The 15,076-nt window shown below is 41.0% G+C and overlaps 1 protein-coding gene across 4 annotated transcripts in view; it reads right to left on the reverse strand.

The window, feature by feature from the left end:
* ARHGEF4 (Rho guanine nucleotide exchange factor 4) overlaps positions 1 to 15,076 on the reverse strand; it is a 253,022-nt gene that overhangs the window by 24,756 nt on the left and 213,190 nt on the right. For 2 of the 4 annotated variants that reach the window (XM_032412865.1, XM_032412851.1), the window contains one exon: positions 1,202 to 1,374. In XM_032412865.1, the coding sequence (XP_032268756.1) occupies positions 1,202 to 1,374 (173 nt within the window). The remainder of the gene's footprint in view (positions 1 to 1,201; positions 1,375 to 15,076) is intronic. The other 2 variants (XM_032412855.1, XM_032412874.1) reach the window with 1 other exon arrangement.

The raw sequence follows: 15,076 nt of genomic DNA on the forward strand, positions 1-15,076 counted from the left end.
CAAGACTGAGGAGGGCAGCCTGAGACTTCAAGGAAAAGCAAAACCATTATCTGTGAATTCAGCTTAAGATGACATAATTTTAGAACATCTTCCATTCAAAATAGCTGATGAGAAGTACTTAAAGAAAGACTTTGTGTATTGGAAAAGTCAACTTACTTGGATATGTGCTATTTAACACACCATGGATTTTGAATAAAGCATTATTTAATGACTTTTAAATCATTGTTCAGATCCGGGCCTGAGAGAAGAGTTCGTCCACCATCTACAGTTTGTACCCATCTGTCGAATAGGTAATGAGGACAGCACACTCCTTGAGGGCTTCTGAGAATCCTACCAGCCCATTCATTCACTCACACTGTTCATAAATTGACCCCCTCCTGAGGTGCTGCAAGATCCTGGGTGGTCAGATTCTGGTTTTGATGAGGCAGAAATACATAGTAGCTTATGACCAGGAAGAGAATGCAGTGTAATGGATGTGAGTTATGAACCACATTATGTTTAGGGCTCCCCTACCCGCCGAATTAAGTAAAAAAGAAGAGGGGGAGAAAATAGGAGTACAAATGAGAAAAAGAGAGGAGTCAAGGTCTCAAAATGTCTCTGTCCTTGGAGAATGCAAAAGGAGTCCTTGGTATGGGAAGCAGTTTTGCCTGGAGGAAGTATGTCACTAATTTCTTCTGTTAAGGTAAGAACAGCAAACAAACAAACTTGTACACAGTTGTCATAGCAACCAGAAAGCTTTTTGAGCTCTTGGAGTCAATAGGAGAGAAATCAATTTTCACTTGCCTTGCTTTCCATCCTGCCCAGACAACTTCTTGGAGGGACAGGGCGCTAAGCCCTGGCCTCCTTTCTGCCAAGCAAACCTTGTTCCATCCAGGATGGCTTACAGGGGCTATTATGGGGAAGGACAGACCAGCGCTCTTTCATTGTAGGTCCTGGGTCATGCCTGCCATTCTGGGTTCCTTGTAGGCCATGAAGGCAGAGGGGCAGGCCCTGTATTTGGGGAAGCTCTGCTGGTGGACCCCACATCCTTAAGTGAGAGCCACAGGCTGAAACTGTGCTGTGTACACGTGGGGGCGTCTGCCATCTGCTTGGAGCACAGAGACTGTGGACATCTAGGCCTGTGCAAGCATGCTGGACTCACCCTGACATCCAGGCCATCTGTCCCAGCCCCATCCCTTCACCCATGCAGCCTTGACCCTACCTCGTTGATGGCCAGCTGCTCACCACCCCCTCCGGGGTGGCTGTAGTGGTGGCTGGAGCTGTGCATGTCCTCATACAGGTCCTCCTCACTCCCCGCCTCATCAGCACGGATGGCTGTGTCCAGAACTCCATCAGGGATAGCTGGAAGGAGAGACACCAGCTGGCAAAGAGGAGCTGAGGAAGGGGGACAGGCAGAGCAGGAGATGAACCTTTTCAGGATAAATGCTCCTTCTTTGAGAGGAGGGAGAAGACCTGGGAACTAGTTTCTCAAACCAGTTTTGCTGCAAAAACATGGTCTGGTTGAAAGAGTGCACAGGTTGATGTTCGCCCCATCGCTGTTAATCACCTACCATTCAATCCCCACCACCTCCCTAAGAAAGGAAACAGAAATATCTGCCGGAGCATGACACTCAAGAGTCCCCTCTAGCTGAATTCAATTCAAAGCCATCTACCAATGTGCCAGGTATGGGAGAAGGCCCTTAAGAATAATGCTAACAATTTATTATGAAATATATATGTATCCAAAGAAATACACAGTATATATATTTAAGTATAGTTTGGAAATTAATAAAATGAATTCCATAGTACTTACTCTGCTTAAGAAAAATACCAGAATCTTAGAATTCAACCACCTGCATGCCCTACTCCAACTGCATCCCCCTCTCTTTCCTTTAGAGCTATCCATTATTTCTATAAATCACACCTATGCTGTGTTTTAGCATTTTTTTCTGTTGAGTCTTGCATTTTTTGACCTTATATAAATGGGACCATCCAGTAGCATTTCTGCTTTGGCTGGCTTTTTTTTTTTTTTTTTTTTTTTTTTACTCAGCTGCTTGTGTAGCTATGATTGATTCATTCTCACTGATGCACAGTCTTGCATTTTATGAACATGTCAAATTTTACATATCCATTGCACTGCTGGAGAGCAGTGGGTGCTTTTCTGTGTTGCTGCTGGTATGAATGATGGTACTGCAAACATACCTACACACCTCCTGGGCACATGTTCCACAGTTTCCCCTTGGACAGTGGTTCTCAACCTCTTTCTCATTACTACCCCCTAAAGAGCCTTTTATACATTGTTTTCCTAATCGTCCCAATGAAACTTTAATACCACAGATATACTGTATATTTGTTATGTTCCATGGCTCTTTGGAAGGCCACAAATCATTGTCATGCCTAAGATTTTTGTCCTCTTTGGCAAAATCATTACCCCTGGTGTGAATTGTTGCTCTGGGGGGGGTAGGGCCCAGGTGTGGCATCCCAGGTGTGGCATCCCTGGGTCCTAGGTATGCCAAACTGTTTCCCAAAGCTATCTACCACTTAAGATTTCCGACAGTGGGGCATCTGGGTAGCTCAGTCGGTTAAGCGTCTGACTCTTGAATTCAGCTCAGGTCATGATCTCGGGGTCATGAGATGGAGCCTTACCTAAGGCTCTACACTCTGCATGGAGTCTGCTTAAGACTCTCTTTCCCTCTCCCCCTGCCCTTGTCCCCCATGTGCGCGCACACGCTCTCTCTCTCTCTAAAAAAAAAAAAAAAAAAAAAAAAAGACTTCCAACAGTATGTATGAATGTTCCCACCACACCATATCCTAGCCAGCTCCAAGGACTGGCATTGTCAGACACTGTTGACAGGCTGATGGGTATGGAATGGAATCTTACTGTGGTTTGAATTTACATTTCTCTGATCGCTAATGATCACTAATGAGGTGAACACCTTGTCTATGTTTATGGGTCATTGGTATTTCCTTTAATGTGAAAAATCTATGTCTATTGAGCTATTGGTCTTTAATATAATCAATAATGTAAAAAAATATATTTCTATGTATGTGTATATATACATACACTGCCCCAATTCTGCATACTAAATCTTTGCCGCCCACTTGTATCACAAGTATCATCTCCCACTTTGTAGCTTGTCCCCTCTCTTTAAGATGCTTTTGATGGGGGCGCCTGGGTGGCTCAGTCGTTAAGCGTCTGCCTTCGGCTCAGGTCATGATCTCAGGTCCTGGGATAGAGCCCTGCATTGGGCTCCCTGCTCCGCGGGAAGCCTGCTTCTCCCTCCCCCACTCCCCCTGTTTGTGTTCCCTCTCTTGCTGTGTCTCTCTCTGTCAAATAAATAAATAAAATCTAAAAAAAAATAAAATAAAATAAGATGCTTTTGATGAACAGAAGTTCTTAATTTTCATATAGGCAAATTTATCAATCATGTCCTGTGTGGTTTATATTTTTTGTGCTTAGGAAACTCTTCCCTACCTCAAAGTTGCAAAGATACTCTTCTATGTTATCCTTCAATGTTTTATAGTTTTTCTTTTGACATTAAGTTTTTATTGCACTTGGGAATGCTTTTTGTGTATTGTGTAGGTTGAAATCTGTAGTATTATGATTTATAATAAATTTTATATTTGGTCTTTGACCCTTTCCAGGCACAGAGCTCCTAAAACTCTTGGGATGTCCTGTGATAAGAGTGATAAAGGTTTCTTTTGTTATGTTAATGATGACTTTTGGAAAGCCCCTAGGTAACCCAGGGATGGGGCTGCCCCTCAACCCACTTCTAGGGAGGGGAGAAGGTCTGGACCAATAGCCAGTGGCCAATGATTTAGTCAATCATGCCTACATAGTGAAGCCTCCATAAAAACCCTAAGGACAGTGTTTGGAGAGCTTTTTGTTTGGTGAACACATGGAGATTTGGGGAGAGTGGCGCACCTGGAGAGGGCTTGGAAGCTCTGTGACCCTTCCTGCATAACCTGCCTGGGACTCTCTTCCATCTGGTTGTTCCTGAGTTCTATCCTTTTGTAATAAATTGGTAATCTAGTCAGTAAAATGTTTCTCTGAGTTCTGTGAGCCGCTCTAGCAAATTAATGAAACCCAAGGTGGGAATTTGTTGGAACTTCCCATCTATAGCCTGTGGATCAGAAACACCTTGGGCTTGTGACTAGTGCCTGAAGTGGGAGAACAAGGGCGGTCTTGTAGGACTGAACCCTTGACCTGTGGAATCTGATGCTAACTCCAGGTGGAGAGTGTGAGAATTTAGCTGAATTGTAGGACACCTTGCTGGTGTCTGAGAAATTGCATGGTGATGGGAACACACATGAGAATGGGATCCACAACCTTTAGACTCCAATTTCATTTTTTTCTGTAAGGATAAGGAATTTTCTCAGCACCATTTATGGAATAGACAGTCCTTTCCTATGGATCCACAATGTCTGCTCTGGCCTTAAATCAAGTTCTGGACTCTATTCTTGTGAGAGGCAGAGTAATGGCCTCCAAAAGATGTCAAAGTCCTAATCCCTGGAGCCCACGAATATGTTATTTTACATGACAAAGAGGAATTAAGATTGAAGATGGAACTAAGTCTGCAAATCAGCTGACATCAAAATAGGGGGATTATCTTACATTCCCTGGGTGAGCCAAACATAGTGAAAATATTAACTTTGAAGACTCATCTCAAGCAATACCTCCTCTGTGAAAGTCTTATCTAACATCATCACTCCAAGGACTGACATCGGTTTCTATCTCACTCCCAAGGTGCTTTGTACAGACAATCGTCATGGCACTTATCATACATCCCCTATACATTGCACTGTCTGACCATCTCCCCAAAGGCAGTAACCATGCCTTATTCATTGATGTAGACTTCAGTGAGTGTTAAAGAAATGAATGAGTAAAGAGATGGATGGGAGCATGGTGGACAGAGGAATGACTGAACAGGTGAATAAAAAAAATGGAGAGATGAATAAGTGAATGTAGGGAGGCCTGGAGGATGATGGCAAGTAATGGAAGGCAGAGCCTGTGGGGCCTGGCAGAGCCAATGCCTGGAATACAGCTAAAGATTCGTGCATGTGGCCGAATATGGACACAGAAGCACGGGACTTGATGAGTGCAGCACTCTGTCCCTGGAACTGGAACTGACTGGAGAAGCCCTCTGCTCCAGCCTGGCAGCAATGGTCTGAGTCCAGCTTGGGGGCAGGAGCTAAGAGCCCTGCCCCTGACCCACACAGTCAAGAGTCCCAAGGAACCCTCATCATTTTTATTTCATTTCTGTTTTTAAACTGTTATTATGGAAAGTTCTAAATAAGCACAAACAGAGAGAATGAATCTTGTACATCCATTATCCAGCTTCAGCAATTCTCAACACGAGGGCAATTTTGTTTCATCATCCATATCCCCTCCTCCTCCAGATCCTAGATATGACATAATTTTATCTGTAAAAACTGTAGTATATATTTATAAGAGATGAGGACTTCGTCTTTATAAAAAAGACACAGCAATACACATCTAAAACAAACTATAATCCATCAGAGGTTGTCTTAGTAGCATACCTTCTCCTCTAGGGCATTAAAAAAACTTTTTAGGGGCACCTGGGTGGCACAGTTGGTTAAGTGATTGACTTTTAGTTTTTTGCTTGGGTCGTGATCTCAAGGTCGTGAGATTGAGTCCTGTGTGGAGCTTTGCACTCAGTGCAGAGTCTGCTTGGGATTCTCTCTCCCTCCCTCTGCCCCTCCCCCTGTCAAAAATAAATAGAAAAATCTTAAAAAAAAAAAAAACTTTTTATTTTGAAATAACTATAGAGTATAGGGAATTGTAACTGTAGTGCAGAGGTCCTGTGTACCCTTCACCCAGTGGTTACAGCTTATGAAATTCTAATATAATATCACAGACAGGAAAATGACTTTGGTACAATGTGTGTTTATGGTTCTACATCATTTTATCATCTGTGTAGATTTGTGTAACCACCACAGCAACCAGTATGTAAGCTTTGGAGGATAGCTTTTTCACTCAGCCAAATGCCCTTGAGATCCATCCAAGTTGTTTGTATTTATACCTCATTCTTTTTGTTGCTTACCAGTAGTCCATGCAATGGATATACAAGTTTGTTCAACCATTCAACCCACTGACAGACATCCAAGTGATTTCTAATGAAAGTACTATGGGGCGCCTGGGTGGCTCAGTTGGTTAAGCGACTGCCTTCGGCTCAGGTCATGATCCTGGAGTCCCGGGATCGAGTCCCGCATCAGGCTCCCCGCTCAGCGGGGAGTCTGCTTCTCCCTCTGACCCTCCCCCCTCTCATGTACACTCTCTCTCTCATTCTCGCTCTCACAAATAAATAAATAAATCTTAAAAAAAAAAAGAAAGTACTATGAACATTTGTGTACAGGTTTTTGGGTGGACCTAAATTTTCATTTCTCTGGAATAAATGCAATTGCCCAGGGATATAATTGCTGGGTCATATGGCAACTGAATGTTCAGTTTTCTAAGAAACTGCCAAACTATTTTCTAGAGCAATTGTACCATTTTACATTCTCACACTCAATAATGTGTGTTTCTCAGAATCCTTACCTACATTTGGTATTGTCACAATTTTATATATATTTTTAAAGATTTATTCATTTATTTGAGAGAGAGAGCAAAAGTGGGGGGAGGGGCAGAAGGAGAGCAAGAGAGAGAATCTCAAGCAGACTCCCTGCTAAGCTCTTAGCTCCCAAAGCAGGGCTTGATCATGACCTGAGCTGAAACCAAGAGTTGCACGCTCAACTGACTGAGCCACCCAGGTGCCCCTGTTAACAATTTTATATTTTAGACATTTTGATAGGTATATAGTGATAATTGCATCATGGTCTTAATTTGCATTTCCCAAAGTGCAGGTGCTGTTGAACATTTTTTCATGTGCTTATTTGTCATCCAAGTATCTTTTCTGGTGGAGTATTTCTTCATTTATTTTTGCCCCTTTTCTAATTAGATCGTTTATTGTTTTGATGTTGAGATTTGAAAATTTTTTTTAATTTTTTAATTTTTAATTTTTTTAAAAGATTTTATTTCTTTATTTGACAGAGAGATATATAGCAAGAGAGGGAACACAAGCAGGGGAGTGGGAGAGGGAGAAGTAGGCTTCCTGCTGAGCAGGTAGCCTCATGTGGGGCTTGATCCCAGGACCGTGGGATCATGACCTGAGCCAAAGGCAGATGCTTAATGACTGAGCCACCCAGGCGCCCTGTATTTTTTCATCCTCTTAACAAGGGTTTTCATGAGCAAAAATTTAAAATTTTGATAAAGTTCAATTTATTTATTTTTCCTTTTATGGGTAATGTCTTTGGAATCATGTCTAAGAACTCATCACCAAACCCTAGTTCCAAAAGATTTTCACTAATGTTTTCTCCTAAAAGCCTTATAGTTTTACCTTTTACATGTAAATCTATGATCCATTTTGAGTTGTTTTTTTTTTTCTTTCTTTCTTTTTTTTTGGTCAACTGTTGTACCCTAGATAAACTAGATGATATAGACAAATTCTTAGGAACACACATCTACCAAAAATGACTCAAAAAGAAACAGAAAATCTGAATATACCTAAAATTAGTAAGGAGATTGAAGGAGTAGTCAAAAACTACCCAACAAAATAAAGCCCAAGATTAGATGGCTTCACTAGTGAATTCTCCTAAACATGTGAATAAGAATTGGCATCAATCTTTCTCAAACTCTTCCAAAAACTGAATAAGAGAGAATACTTCCTAACTAATTAAAGCCAGACAAAACACAAGAAAACTACAGACAAATATCCCTTATGAACATAGATGCAAAAATCCTCAACAAAGGATTAGTAAGCTGAATTCAATAAGTAAACTACTAGTAAACTGAATTCAACGGCATATCAAAAGGATTATATATCTTTACCTACTAGGATTTATTTTTGGAATACAAGAATGGTTCAGCATATGAAAACTGTTCAATGCAATATACAACATTAATAGAATGAAGGGGGAAAAAACTACATCGTCATCTCAATTGATGCAGAGAAAGCATTGACAAATTCAACACCCTTTCATGATAAAAAAATACTCAACAAACTAGGAAAAAAAAGGAATGTCCTCAACATGATAAAGGCCATATGTGAAAAAGCCATAGCTAATATACTCAATGATGAGAAACTGAAAGCTCTCCCTCTAAGATGAGGAATAAGACAAGGATGCCCACTTTCACCACTTCTATTCAAAACAGTATTGGAGATCCTAGCCAGAGCAATTAAGCAAGAAAAAGGAAAAAAAAGAAAAAGCATCTAAAATGGAAAGGAAGAAGTAAAGTTATTTCTGTTCAGAGATGACATGATCTCACATGTAGAAAACCCTGAAGAATCCACAATAAATCATTAAGGCTAATAAATAAATTCAGCAAAGTTGCAGAGTACAAATCAACACATAAGAATCAGTTTTATTTCTATATACTTGCAATGAACAATTTGAAAAGGAAAAAAAATTTAATTGCAATATAGTCATATTGGAAATAATAAAAATACTTAGGAATAAATTTAACTAAGCAGGCAAAAAATGTGTACATTGAAAATTACAAAACCTGCTGCAAGATACTACAGAAAACTTGATAAATGGAAAGATTCCATGTTCATGAAATGGTAGATTTAATACTGTTAAGATGACATTACTACCCAAAGTAATCTACAGGTTCAATGTAACCCCCATCAAAATCCCAATGGCATTTTTACAGAAAAAGAAAAACTTATCCTAAAATTCATATGGAATCTAAAGGTACCCTGAATAGCCAAAATTATCTTGAAAAAAAAAAACCCCAAATTAAGTTGGAGGACTCACATTTCCTGATTTCAAAACTTACTACAAAGCTACAGTAATCAAAACAGTGTAGTATTATCCTAAGGATAGACATGTAGACCAGTAGAATAAAATAAAGATCCCAGAGATAAACTGTCATACATATGGTCATTTGATTTTTGACAAAGATGCCAAGATAGTCAGTGGGGGAAAAGACAGTCTTTTCAACAAATAGTGTTGGAAAACTAGATATCTGTATTCAAAAGAATGAAGCTGGATCCTTACCTTACACCATATACTCAAAATGGATCAAAGACCTAAACATAAGAATGAAAACTGAAAACTATAAGGCTCTTAGAAGAAAACAGAGGAAAGGCTTTATGACATTGGATGGGGAAATGATTTCTTGCATATGACACCGAAAGTATGGGCAAAAACAACAAAAAAATAGATAAACTGGAATACATCAAAATTTGAAGTATCATGCATCAACGGATAGTTTCAAGACAGTGAAAAGGCAGCCCACAGAATGGGAGAAAATAATTGCAAATCATGTATCGGTTACAATTCAAGGACAACAACAACAACAAACTGAATGAAAAATAGGCAAAGATCTCGAAGAGATATTTCTTCAAAGAAGATATACAAATGGCCAATCAACACATAAAAGGATGCTCAATATCACTGATGATTAGGAAAATACAAATCAAAACCACAGTGATATACCACTTCACACCCTTTAGGATAGGCTATTTTTTTTTTATTATTATGTTATGTTAATCACCATACATTACATCATTAGTTTTTGATGTAGTGTTCCATGATTCATTGTTTGCATATAACACCCAGTGCTCCATGCAGAACGTGCCCTCTTTAATACCCATCACCAGGCTAACCCATCCCCCACCCCCCTCCCCTCTAGAACCCTCAGTTTGTTTTTCAGAGTCCACAGTCTCTCATGGTTCTTCTCCCCCCCCACCCCCGCTGAAATCCCCCCTCTTCATTCTTCCCTTTAGGATAGGCTATTATTAAAACAAACACCAAAAACCAAAAACAAGGAAATAAAACAAGCACTGAGGAGGACTGGAGGGACTAGGACCCTCAGGCACTGCTGCCAGGAACATAAACAGTGAAGCTGCTGCGGAAAACAGTTTGGCAGGTCCTCAGAAAGCAAAACACAGAATTACCGTATGATTTAGAAATTCCACTTCAAGAGAAGTGAAATCAGGGAATCAAAAAGATTCATATTGTACACCAATATTCATGATAGCATTATTTACAATAGCCCAAAGTTGGAAACAACTCAAAAGTCCATCAACAGGGCGCCTGGGTGGCTCAGTCGTTAAGCGTCTGCCTTCGGCTCAGGTCATGGTCCCAGGGTCCTGGGATCAAGCCCCACATCGGGCTCCCTGCTCAGCGGGAAGCCTGCTTCTCCCTCTCCCACTCCCCCTGCTTGTGTTCCTGCTCATGCTGTCTCTGTCTCTGTCAAATAAATAAATAAAATCTTAAAAAAAAAAAAAGTCCATCAACAGATAAATGGATAAACAAAATGCGGTATATACATACAATGGAATTTTATTCAGCCATAAAAAGGGACAAAGTTCTATTTCATGCTACAACATGGATGAACTTTGAAAACACTATGCTAAGTGAAATGAGCCGGGCACAAAGGACACACACTGTATGATTCCATTTCTATAAGGTACCTAGAATAGGCAAATTCTTAGTGACAGAAAATAGATTAGAGGTTACCAGAGTTTCCATTTAGGGTGATAAAGCTTGGTAATATATAGTGGTGGTGATGGTTGCACACGTGAAAATAATGAATACCACTGAATTATCCAGTTAAAATGGTAAATTTTTAAATATATATTTTACCACTATTTAAAAAATTAATAATATATACCAAAACCCACTGAGTTTTATACTTTAAGTGGGTAAGTTGTATAGTATGTGGATTATATCTCAATAAAGCTGTTTAAAACATTGGTTGGCTATACTCGCTTGGCACTATTTCTGAATTCTCTGTTCTGTTCCAATGATCTATTTGTTTATTCCTCCAATACCATCCAGTCTGTACGACACAGTTTTCTGTAGCTACATAATTTTTGAAATTTGGTAGTGTGGTTCTTCCTACTTTATCCCTCTTTTTCAGAATTGTTTTAGCTATTCTCATTCCTTTGTCTTTTGTATACATTTTAGAATAATCTTGTCTATAGTTATAAACTATAGTTATAGTTGCTGGAATTTGATAAAAATTGCATTAAAACTGTGGATCAATTTGGAGATAATAGACATCTTTACAAAACTGTTGAGTCCTCCAGTTTGTGAACATGAAATATCTCTCCATAATTTAGATTTTCTTTGATTTCTTTCAGCACTGCATTATTTTAAATCAAATCCCAGACATGCTATAATTTAATCTATAAATACAATAAAATATGTCTTAAAAGATACAGCCTTTCTCTTTCTCTCTCTCTCTCTCTGTCTCTGTGCCATCCTTCTTCTCTGGGGAATTTAAAAATCAGTGGTCTTGGGAGAAATAAAATAGATTCCTTGTAAGAGTCACTACTTTCCTTGGCTTTTTTCTTAGCCAGTCTCAGCTGGGGTCTCAGCAGCTCACAGAATGATTGCTCACCTAGCAAACTTAGACCAGGGAGAAAAGAAAAGCACATTTCAATGTGAGTGTCTCAATATTTTTACTCATCATCTAATATACCAGCTTCCATCACAGGGTCTGGGACAGAAGTGGTGTTTGCATTAAAGGAAAGGGGGTGGGGAATTCCTGAGGGTGAGTGGAGGCCATAGTGGGAGAATGACCCCAGGACTAAAGTTAGGAAATCCAGGCCCTGGCTGGTCTGTGCAAATGGCCAGGGGCAGAGTCAATCACTTGCCCTCTGAGAGGTGGTCCAAACTCCTTCCTTACAAAGCAAGGCCAATGGAAGATTCACATGCAGTTAGCTTATATGAAGGCATTAAAGGGTGGAGCAAGTGCTCTATGAGCGTCTTTGGGTGAGTAAATACATGACCACAACATGGCCTGGTCAACACAAAGTCAGTCTTGACTTCAGATTTTTAATTTGCATGTAGGAAGACAAGTCAGCTGTCTGATCCATTCTGAGATTCTAACTATTTGGAACATTTAAACAGTAACACAGCTAAGAATTTTGGATTCTAGACAAAAGGTCAGCAAGGCCCTTTTACCTCTGATGAACAGCACCCAGACAATTCTTTGTGTCCACTTACAAGGAAAGGCCGTGGCTCAGCCAATGAAGGGAGACAGTCCCAGGGGATCTTTTCTGTGCTGCCCTAGAACCCTGGAAATTAGTGGTTCTCAAAGTATGGTCCTCAGACCAGCAGCATTTCTTGGGAACTAGTTTCTGGGGCCCCTCCCCAGACCTCTGGGGTGGGACCCATCAGGTTGTTTTTAACAGCCCTCCAGGTGACGTTGGTACAGAGCTGAAAGTCTGAGATTACTGCTCTCAGTCAAGAGTCCTTAAAAAGTGACTAACTAACTCCTAGGAAATTTCTGCTTCAGCAGATCCAGGTAATACAGTCTTTGGGGGTGGCCTTGGGGCCCTTTTAGAAAACTCTAAAGAGCCTGGTACATAGTTGCAGAGTAGAAACAGGAATTTCAGAATGTCAGAGCATCTGGAGGGGTACACGCAGCCTTGGCTGTTGCCCCAGCACCAACTGCCCAGGGGTTTCCATTTATTCCATCTATGCATGTATTTCTTTCTTTCTGTGAACTCACTCAAAAGGACTTAGCGCCCATTGTGTGTACCACCAGGTACACGCTGGGTTCTGAGGATGTGATGTGAAGAAAACAGACACATCCCCTGCTCTCATGGGGATCAGGGTCTGGCAGGAAACACAGGAGTTAAATGGTGACAGGTGGCAGGGCTGTGAAATGGCAAGCATAGGAGACTCTGGCCAAGCCTGAGATGTCCTAGACACCTCGAGGTGGAAGTGACCTGTGGGGAGATGAGAGGGGGTGGCAAAGGGTATTCCAGGCAATGGGGGTGGCACCAGGCCCCAGAAGCAAGAAGATGGGGTTGTCCAAGGACATGGAAGAGTCTCAGAATTCCAGGAATAGAGAAAGGGCAAAGAGAGGGAAGAGATGAGGTCTGATGGTCACTTCCTGGGAAGGACAGCTGTTGCAAACACTGTTGTCCTAGACAGCCCCTTGCGGGGCAACTAGAGTAAATTCTCAGGTCTGTCACCTCATGGGCTTCTTACTACATCCTAGCGATACACACAGGGAAGGTTAAATTGTGTATCTTGTGCTACAGATGAGGAACTGGGGGTCCAGAGATGTTAAAGTTCCTTTAGAAAAATCACCCAGCAAGAAGGAGTCAAAGCTCAGACACCAGCCAGATCTCTGAGCTGCTTTCACCAGACTGAGTTTGTTTACATTTCTTTCTTTTCTTCTGCATGTGCTGATGGCAAGTCAGACAAGCGTCCGTGAGGTCTGTGCTTACTGCTAGAGGAGCCCACAGCACAGGCCGAGTCCATCCACTCATTAGTAACCTATCAGTGGCCCTGCATCAATCGCCAGGTACAGTAGCCACTTCCTGCCCATGCTCTGAGGCCAGGTCTGGGCAGTCAGGAGTGCGGACCTGGGGTGGTGGGGGGAGACAGTGGGTATCCTCCCAGGGGCCAGACCCCACTAGTCTGGATGCCAGACTGTCCTCCTGACATGACTAGTTTCTCCTCATGTGTTATTTGCTCATGAGTTGGAATCTGCCTTCTGCCCTAAATCTTGTCCAGCTTCCAGGTTAAAAACACTTTTTTCCCACTAAATAGGCTTATTTGTTAAAAGTTTTAGCTTTATAGAACAATTGAGTAGATAGTACAGAGAGTCCCCATATCCCCCACACCCAGTTTCCCTAATTATTAAGATCTTAAGCTACTTTTGTTACAATGAATGAGCCAATACTGATACGTTATTATTAACTAAAGTCCATACTCTCCTCAATGTTTCCTCAGTGCTTCCTTAATATACTTTTTCTGTTCCAGGATTCTATATCACACTTAGTGATCTCCTCAGCTCAAGATTTTTTTATTCAGGTTGTACAAAGGGTCACTTACTCAAGCTTCTGAGAGCTTTGTCCATTTGGTAAATAAAACTTTATGGCTTCTATAACACCAACCCTGAATCCCCTCTGTCCCACAAGGCCCACTTGCAGGGTTTTCTCACAGGAAAGACTTTGAACTTCTTTTGTCCCTACTAGTCTTCCTGTCCTCTTATCGCTGGGAGCAAATAACTCTTTCTGAGCATTTCCAGAGTGCCGACTGTTTTACACATCAGATTCAAGCTGCCCTAGGAGACAGGTATTATTAGACACATCACCCAGATAAAGAGGCTCCCAGAGCTTAAGATGCTTGCTTGTCTCACAGAAAGCCAGCAGCAAAGGCAGGACTAAAGGTTGTTCACTTCTATGTCTTCTTTGGAGAAATGTCTGTTCATGTCTTCTGCCCATTTCTTGACTGGATTTGTTGTTTTTTGGGGTGTTGAATTTGATAAGTTCTTTATAGATTTTGGATTCTAACCCTTTATCTGATAGGAGATTTGCAAATATCTTCTCCCATTCTGTCGATTGTTTTAGTTTTGTTGACTGTTTCTTTGCCTGTGCAAAAGCTTTTTATCTTGATGAAGTCCCAATAGTTCATTTTTGCTTTCGTTTCTCTTGTCTTTGGAGATGGGTCTAGCTATATATACAATAGAATATTACTCAGTCATAAAAAAGAACGAAATCTTGCCATTTGCAATGACATGGATGGAACTAGAGGGTATTATGCTAAGCGAAATAAGTCAATCAGAGAAAGACAAATACCATATGATTTCACTCATATGTGCAATTTAAGAAACAAAACAGATGAACATAGGACCAGGCAAGGAAAAATAAAATAAGATGAAAACAGAGAGGGAGGTAAACCATAAGAGCCGCTTAACTATAGGAAACAAACTGAGGGTTGCTGGAGGGGAGGTGGGTGGGGGGGATGGGGTACCTGGGTGATGGGCATTAAGGAGGGCACTTAGTGTCATGAGCACTGGGTGTTATTCACAACTGATGAATCACTAAATTCTACCTCTGAAACTAATAATACAGTATATGTTAATTAAGTTGAATTTAAATAAAATTTTTTTAAAAACTTGCCCAAATGCCCACACTCTTCCCCACACCTCTTGAGGGCCTCCTTGCTGTCCCACCTTCATGAGCACACAGTCCCTTATTTCCCCCTGGCCTTCTTGCCCATCAACCACCCTCCAGCACCTGGCTGTTTGGTGCCATGGTTCCCTATTACTCAAAGAATTAAG

Source organism: Phoca vitulina, unplaced genomic scaffold (genome assembly GCF_004348235.1).
Source record: "Phoca vitulina isolate PV1807 unplaced genomic scaffold, GSC_HSeal_1.0 scaffold1, whole genome shotgun sequence".
Classification (NCBI taxonomy): domain Eukaryota; kingdom Metazoa; phylum Chordata; class Mammalia; order Carnivora; family Phocidae; genus Phoca; species Phoca vitulina.